The 9,200-nt window shown below is 40.5% G+C and overlaps 1 protein-coding gene across 6 annotated transcripts in view; it reads right to left on the minus strand.

The window, feature by feature from the left end:
* CEP120 (centrosomal protein 120) overlaps nt 1-6,104 on the minus strand; it is a 76,458-nt gene extending 70,354 nt beyond the window's left edge. For all 6 annotated transcript variants that reach the window (XM_058539417.1, XM_058539398.1, XM_058539388.1 and 3 more), the window contains exons 1-3: nt 5,989-6,104; nt 1,915-2,071; nt 170-284 (exon numbers count right to left, since the gene is read on the minus strand). In XM_058539417.1, the coding sequence (XP_058395400.1) occupies nt 170-284; nt 1,915-2,071; nt 5,989-6,037 (321 nt within the window). In that variant the 5' untranslated portion in view covers nt 6,038-6,104. The remainder of the gene's footprint in view (nt 1-169; nt 285-1,914; nt 2,072-5,988) is intronic.
* Nucleotides 6,105-9,200: the final 3,096 nt, after the last annotated feature.

Consider the following 9,200-nt stretch of genomic DNA (forward strand, 5'->3'; position numbering starts at 1 on the left):
AGGATTTTCTAAATCAAATTCATAAAGTGAAACGTAAGAACTGCCATACTGGCTCATGCCCATGACCTATCAGGTCCAGAATCCAATGTCCTTTCCATCAATCTGATATCTATTGAAAAGAGTCAACTGTCTAACACAATGAGTAACAAAAACATCAAAAGGGCAGTACCTGCTTTGTTTCTTGAGCAGTTCTTAAGTCTAAAACAATGTAACCTATAGTTTCCTTAGCTGAAGATACGGGATCCAAAGCAAAACACTGGAGTTTGATAGGAGTACGCTGCAGCCTGTAACATAACAATTTATGTGATAAATAAAATAGCTTTTGCTTACTATTGAACTGACTTGTCTATGAGCCTTGAAAAAGCCGCCTACTACTATCGAGACAATTATAATTTTGTTGGATAACCTACATCTAGTCTATATTTTCTGAAAAACTCTTCAACTGGCATGAACTATTAATTATGTCTACTTATCAATATACCAACTAAGTAATAAACAAAACATGTCGAAAATCTTAGTTTCTCTCATAAGAAACTATCATCTAGGTCAACGTTTCTCAAGCTTCTGTAAAGTACAGAACTCTTTTAAAGTCAAAAATTACCAGGAATCTTCATGGTTGATTTTAAATTATTTTTCTTATACTGTCACACACTCATAAAACTACAAATACACACATATGCTTATAGCTCTTTTTGTTGCTAAAAAAACAAAATAAACTTAGGAATTAAATACCATAAACTATTAAAATTAAGTTAACAATAATTTAATGTAATATATGACAATGTTCTGAAAGTATGACCTTGACTGGTGTAGTATGGGTTCTTTTGAGTCTGGAACTGCTATACTGGCTCGTACAGTAAGTTGATTAGATTTTGCCATCACTTTTATCTAATGGAATGACTATGAAACCTGCCTTGGCAAAAAAATCATCATTTATATATTCAATCTCTCTGTGTTATTTTCTCAGCCTACAACATTCAGAGTGGTACCACGTGGCACTAATACAACTGTAAACACAAGCACCAATGCAGGCACTAATGTCTCATACCAGGACCTGTCTAAGCAGATATTCCAGAAGTTACTGAAAGGAAATACAAAATTTTGGTATTTTCTAAGAATTTAATACCCTTTCAAATAAATCCACGAACTGATCTAGCAATAGAAGAAAATAAATTTCTCTTTGCTTTCATTTAACTTTGTATTTTTATTTGATTTACTACTAAGAAAGAGCAAGTCTTGAAGTGATTATACGTTTCCCAGAAGGAAATATATTTTCAATCCTTTTTTTAAATAAAAGCATCATTTTTCTTGCCTGCTGCTGATCATCAGAGTTCATGAAATAAATAAGAGGCTATAACTTTAAGTCTGTTTTATATACTAATATATACCTAAATCAAGTGTAAAATTAATCAGAAAGAGTCCCTCATATAATTACTATATATCTCTCTACATATCCTCTGCAAGCCAGGTAAAATATATAATAAATGAATTAATAGAAATTACAACAAATTCCAACCCATATTTAATATTGAGTAGGCAGCATTATGGCACTTCTGGAATATCTATTGTCTCAGATATTAGCAAAAAGAAAAAAAATCTAGATGTAGTGGTTAAAAGCTTAGGCTCTGGAGCTGGACTTGCTGGGCTCCACCACTATCCAGCTAAGTGACTTAGAGCAAGTTACTTAACCTCTAAGGCCTCAGTTTTCTCATCTGTAATATACGAGAAATAATAATACCTCCTTCATAGGGTTGTTGTGATGTTTAAATGAATTATTCTTGCCAAGTACTTTGAAAATTTCCTGGCACATTAAAGAAAACCACTCAACAAATATTATTATAATCTAATGAGAGATATAAAAATATTTACTTATAACAGCCCAAAAAAGAGCAGAACAAATTGAAAATAAGTCACCTGTGCTGATGAAGTGCTTTCCTGTCAATTTCCCAGGCTAACTCAGTAGCAAATTCTGGCTGGTCAGTATGGTTCACAGGATCTGTAGCCAACTGTTCTCCATCAAACTTTGCTTCTACTATAAGCATATGCTTTGGACGTTTGGGGAAATGGCGACCTGGAAAAAAAAGACTATAGGGGTTAATCAGAAGTGTAAAAATATGAAATATGATCATTTAGCACGTGTTTTAAAAATTGATATATGTTAAGAGTGGTTGACATCATATAGTCCATAAACTACCGCACTAACATATACTCACATACCCACTCAAATTCAGGATTCATAAGAAACACGAATCAAATTGAAATCTATCATTTATAAATTAGTGCTTCTCAAACATTAATGTCTACATCAATCATCTGGGGACTCTGTTAAAACGTAGATTCTGGTACAGCAGGTCTAGGCTGGGCCTGAGAGTCTGCATTTCTAACAAGATCAGAGGTGATGTCAATGCTGTTGTCCTTGGTTCACACTTTGAGCAGCAATGATCTCAATGACATTTAGAATTTAAGAATTAAAAATGTGATTACACCAATTTTAGATATTACTATACCAGTACTTAATACAGAACAGTTAAGTCCTCTGGAGAGTTGGGAAATAATCAAATCAGCAGAAGCAAATTTACCTGCATCTTTCTTTTCCTGTTAACACAGTTAAGGACGCTTTACAAATTAGGAGAACAAAGACAAACACATGTATTCATTCATTCTCTTCTCAAGGACAATGTTATATATTATCAAGAAATATTAAAATAGTCTACCTACACATCACTTTTCATTTGTACTGCCCGTTTACTTCACTGTTTACTGAAGACATTCGGAATCAGGTATTACGTCAAATTATAGGATACAAAAAGAGTAAAACAGAGTACTTCCCCTCGAGGAACTGAGGGTCTAGTGGAAAGAAACAAACTTAAAACACCGAAAACAGAAAGCTAAAGAACTAAGGAAGAAGCAATAAGAATCTTACAGTCAACCTGTTGATAGGTCTGGTGAGGGAGCCCTGGTCAGGGGAGTTATAACCACTGTTAAGTAAATACATCCCTGCGCTACTCACCTGGTGCGAGCTACTTAGTTAAACATGAAGCTGGTCAGAAAGACCTTGATTGTAAATCTGTGAGTTTCAACCTGAGGCTCTCATCTGAAACCGCCTATCAGGAGTCTTACCATGTATGGCATGGCTCTCTCAATTAGCACTCACAGAGGCCTCTCTCTGGACCTCATTTTCAGCTGCTCTAAAAGATCACTAGGTTCCCCCAAATGAATTTCACATACATCAAAAAACCTATATTTTCAGTCAGACGATCATAACTATAACCTCCGATAAGCTTGAGAACAAAGGATATGTAGTGGAACAAACAGGGCCCACCTTGTCCCCAAGATAATGAATACCTCGAGAATGAAAACCCTGTCTTACTCATCCTTTGAATCCAGTACACAGCCCAAATTTTGCTCACGGTGGAAACCCAATCATTTTCTTTTGAATAAAGGGCATTTCTAGAAATGTAGTCAAGAAACTGCAAACAGCTCAATATAGTCGAAGGGCTGGGAACATATGAACATATGGCAGGAGGGGAGATGAGGCTTAAAAGGTAGGCAAGAGGTCTACCATAAAGGGCCACGTATGCCATTCTAAGAAGTATAGACATTATCCTTAAGGACACTGAAGGATTTTAAGAAAATGCGAGTTTCATTTCAGAAAGATTATCTCCAGACAGTAATATGAACAGTAGACGTCTTCTGGAAAAGAAGAAAACATTTATGCAACACACTACTGAAGAGATTATTACAATAGATTAGAGGGATAATGAGGGCCCCACAGCAGGGCACTCAATGGAAACTCATTCATTTAAATGTTTACATGAAGCACCTACTATTGTTTTAAAAACAAAACCAACAACACTGCGTGACCATTTGGAAGTTGGGGATGGAGAGGGAACCCAGGAAGCTGATGAGTCCCAGGTTCTTGGCTTGAGGCAACAGCATGGTTACAGTGAATGGAAATACAAACAAGAGGAGGAACAGTCTGGAGGGAGGACGCAAGCCAGTTTCAGACATGTTTGTGGCAACACCTAACTGACATCCCTGACTCCAGGTTCTCTCCCCTGCACGCTGCAACTAAACTAAACTTGCAAAAAACACTCTCCTACTTAGGAACACTATATGCTGCCTCCCTACTTTTTAGAACATTAAATCTAAACTCTTTGGCTTTCAAGATCCTCCAATGCTTATTCACTCTAGCTATACAAGCTTATTTCTTACCAGAATATTCCTATATATTCACCTTCCTCCACCCCGGTCCTCTTGCTGACCTCTTCACTGTTCCACCCACCACGCTCACTCCCACGGTGGCCTGGCTTGTCTCATCGCCTGGAATGATTTTCTTCCATCCTCACCTATCTAAAGCTTACTTACCACTCAAGGCACTTCAGCCAAGTCCCCACTCACCTCAACAAAACCTATGTTTACAGCCTATATCACATATTTTTTTAATATTATATGACAACCCAACATATCGTGTCCTGCACATTCATTTGATCTTTCCAAGGAGACAGAATCCTACATCCTTGAAGAGAAAGAGCGCACCTTATACTTCTGTTTCCTCAATAGTATGGGGCACAGCTCCAAGTTCAAAAGCTTTTGTTAACCAAATTATAAGAGGATTTCAGTCCTACGTCTTTAAACAATCAATAACCTAACAGTTAAAACTGCCCGAACACTTTATGCCTTCTGGTCAGTCTTTTGTTCCAAAACTCAAAAACTACAGGCCAGCCAAGTGGCGGCCTGGTGGTTAAGTTCGCATGCTCTGCTTCAGCGGCCGGGGTTGGCGATATCCGATCCCGGGTGCGAACCTACGCACCACTCACCAAGCCATGCTGTGGCAGGCGTCCCACATATAAAGAAGAGGAAGATGGGCACAGATGTTAGCCCAGGGCCAATCTTCCTCAGCAAAAAGAGGAGAATTGACAACAGATGTTAGCTCAAGGCTAATCTTCCTCACAAAAAGAAAACAAAAACTAGGTTTACAACATTCTCTTTCCTCCCACCCCCCAAACAGTGCCAGGCTCCATAAAATACTTCCCATGGGACGTGGGGGAGAAGCCACTCATTCCTCTGGCCCACTCAGATGCTGCCTTCTTGTCATGTTTTTCATAACCTACGCTCAATTCACTTATCCTCCCCTGTGCCCTCCACTTTCCTGCTCTCCCACCACATTGAATTAAAGCAATCGCAGAGCATGCCTTGCTTTTCTGCACCTTAAGTGCTCTTTGCGCTTCCCTTTGCCTGGAATGTCCTTCCTTCCTTTTTTCACCTTATAAATTATCCTTTAGGACCCAAATAAATGTCACCTCCTCTGGGAAACCTTCCCCAGCTCTCCCAGACAGAGGTGGACATTCCCTCTTCCACACCCTGACGAAGTATGTGTTGACACGTTATCCACACTAGACCCTTAGCTTTTAGAACCAGGACTGTTTTATTCTTACATTCTCAGCACAGTGCCAGACACTCGATGAGTCCCCAATAAACAAACGTCATTCATTCAACAAACCAAACTTCAAGACGTATAATAGACCCTCTTGACAACCACTGTCTTCTGAGCCCCGCATCAAGACTTGTAAAGGGAACGGCCTCCGCAATACTTCTGAAATTGCAGGAAACATGTATTCCAGTCAAAGCGAAGTTCTTACAAACGGTATTATCGGAGGCCACTGAACAGAACGTGCTTTCCAGGCTCACTTTTAGCTCGTATCTAAGTCATCGACATGCTGCTTCTGACGGAAATCGCCTTTCCTACATTCTCCGGGTCTATGGCGATCACGCTAAATACCACCTATCCCTAATAGCTCTCGTAATCCCCTGAGAGACTTGTAACTCAATTGCCTAACAGACCTCACTACATACAACTTTGAACAAGTCTTTGGGGCCGCGAAAGCAAGATGACAGGGTTCTTAAGGTTAACAAAGCCTCGGCCCCACACTACTCTGTTAAAACTCCGGAAGCAGCAGCTGCAAAAGCAAGTGCCGGGCCGCTCACCTTCTAGGATGGACACAACAATGAGCAGTTGGTCGGACTTGGAGACCATGGTCGCGGTCGGCGGCCCGCAGGCGGGGTCTGCTGGGGGGAAGAGGGACCCGAGTGAGTGGCGGTAGCCCGCGACCCCCGGCAGGGTCCCACCGCTCGCCCCCGGTCCCGGACGCCAGCCCCGGCTCTGCGGCCCGGCCCCTGCTCTGCGGCCCGGCCCCGCTGCGCAGCGCGCCGGCTCCCTGGGCCCGGGCCGCCAGCCCAGCCCTTAACCCGCCCCGACTCAAGGCAAAAGCCGCTCGGCCACCCGGCCCGGCTGCAGGTGGAGGCGAGCCCGCTGCCTGAGGACCTTTTGCCGCCTGCGTAGGCGCTTTTCAAACTCCCGGGCAGCCGTAGCGGCAGCCGCCGCGCCCCGCTTCTGCCTAGCAACCAGGCCCGCAGGCCCAGTGCCCCGGGAAGGCTGGAGGACAAAAGGTGATAGAGACCAGAGCAGTCGAGGATAGAACGCCCCTCAGCCTGCTTCGCCTTATGCCCTTTTACGCTACATTCCAGAGCCCTAAGGAGAAAACTAGTCCATTACCTCACAGCGCCCCCTGCTAGCGGGACAGGGGAAGGCGGGAGATTTGTTGGGGACCAACTGCGCAAGCGCACTACTGCAGTAAACGCTTCCTGAAGTTCCCCTGTAAGGAGTGTGAGTATAGAGTAGTCTCTGATTTGTGCCCCAGATACGAGCTGGGAAGCGGCGTATCAATAGAGATTTCAGAAAAAGAAACTAGCTCCGTTCAGGTCCCCAGGGTCAACAATGCTTAAAAATCAAATCACAGAAAAATAATGACTCAAGTCTAAACTCTTAAATCCCTAAATTGTCCTCGAGCGGCACCTCAAGTTTCCACGCTTTGAAAACAAGTAGCGTCAATACGGTGATTACTGTAACGGTTGGCAGTGACGTAAGCTTTCCGAGAATTTCCTGTACATTAGAAATTTGGCTAAAACAAAACACTGTCACGTGGGCAGGGAAATTAAAGGTATAGGTTCTTCTACCCCCTGACAACAAAGTAACTAATTAGCAAAATCAAGACCAAAAATTAAACAAGGTTTTTCAGTGCTGTCAACTGACATTTTTCCCTTTACATTCCCCCCCGCCCCCCAACTTCAAGCTTTATTTTAGGAAAGATTAGAAATCTTTTGGAGGCTATGTAGTTTGAAACCGGACCTCGGGCGCGGTAGGTGGGAAGGCGGAGGAAGAGACAACAATCCCCACCCCTCATTCCCAGCCCCACCCCCGCTTTGTGCCCAAAAGAAAAGGAGGAGGATGTGAAGATTGGACTAGGCGACTTTTAAGACCCTTTCAGGTCCCTTCCGAGGTCTCCCTGAAATAAGGCATTATCCAATATAAGTCAAAGTAATGATCTACTTTGGGTTCATCGTTGAACAGTGCGTACTTTTGTAGAAGATGTCATATAGAATAATATAATGAACCCGCAGGTACCTAGATAATCAACAATTATCAACTAAAGACCAATCATCTTCATCTGTTGCATTAATTTGAAGGAAATCCTTAGTATCATATCAATTCATCTCTTTTAATAGGTACCTCTAAAAGATAAAGATTTTTTTAAATATCTTAAAATATTAGATACTTAGCCACAATTACATTATTATACCTAAAAAATTAACAATAATTCCTCAACACCATTAAATATACACTGTTTAAATTTCCCTGATTGTCTAATAATTATTTTCAGTTGGTTTGGTCAAATCGGGATCCAAAGAAGTTCCAAAACACGTTTTGGTGGATCTGTCTCTTGTCTCTTTTAATCTATAGGTTCTCACTCTCAATTTTTTTCCCTTGAAATTCTTCGCGAAGAAACTAGTCACATATCGTGTAGCGTTGACCACGATCTAAATTTTGTTGATGCAGTACCAATGTTGTTATTTAATGTATCCTCTGTTGAGCAGTCTAATAAATACATCCACATTGACAATACTCAAAGAATATTAGCAAACAAATCAACAACAACAAGCAAAATACAAGGTTATCAGTGTTGTAAAACACTACTTAGCCTTCAACTCTAGCCAAAGGGTGGTCAGAGCAATGAGACTAAGCGTCTCCAATGGAAAGAGTACTCCAGGAGATCAGAGTCTGAGACCCACCTCTGCCATTTACGTGCTGGGTAACCTCACGCAAGACACTTTGCCTCTTTGAGCTTAGGTTTCAGCTGTACAATGGTAGTATACATGATTCCTTAGTTCAGAACTTAAATGTACTAAATGCCATTTCGTTATTATCTTTTTATGAGAACAGTCTCACACCTGAAGTAGTAGCTGTAAAAGACCCAGGAATTGCCATCAGTACACCTTGTTGTTTTGCTTTAAGATATCCACGCAGGGCTGAAAACCTAGATTGTAAACCATCACTGAATGCCAGAGAATAATCTCAGGTCAGAAAAAAACTGACAAATCATTACAATTAACTAAGAAATTTTTTTCACATAGTAAAATTTCCACATAGTTCCCTTTATCTGGATTTTTCCCCCAAACAACACTATAACTTCTAAAACCACCTCATCACAGGTACTGAAAAGTCATCAGCTTAGTTGGCATGGTTGTGTTTTTTTTTTTCAGACTGTACAAAATTAATGACGTGAAATTTCCCATCTATCCCATCTAGAAATGGAATTATAATTCCATCAGCATTTATAGCCTTCTTATCTGTTATTCTATAATCTAATTTCCTTTCATATGTGATATTAAACAGTAGTAACTTCAATTCTAGCATAAATCATCATATTTTAGCTTAAATTCATTAGAGAAAATTTTGTTATAAGTTCATGAAGTACCAATTGCTGTTTCAAAATACATAAGTAAATGCTAATAAAATATAAAATTGTCTGTTAGACAATGTAAGATTCATTACATTATAAACATGCAAATTCAACCTGACGAGTTTGATTAAACACTTGATTCTGAATTCATTAGTTTGTCAGCCTAAAAGCTTATCATATTAGGTAGCTTTCTATTTCTATGAATTTCCACACACCCACCAAAAAAAGGAACAAAACAATGCACTTTGACTCATTTTAATCCTTTCTTTTTCTGGAGCTATTTTACATTTTGGAAAAACAATTTGCTTGTAGTATGCCTCTATATTTTTGATCTTTTCAACAACTTCTGTGGCCCACTACAGGAGGGATCATGAGCTGTGTCCCACTTCCTCAGTCCCT

This window comes from Diceros bicornis, chromosome 1, assembly GCF_020826845.1.
Source record: "Diceros bicornis minor isolate mBicDic1 chromosome 1, mDicBic1.mat.cur, whole genome shotgun sequence".
NCBI lineage: Eukaryota > Metazoa > Chordata > Mammalia > Perissodactyla > Rhinocerotidae > Diceros > Diceros bicornis.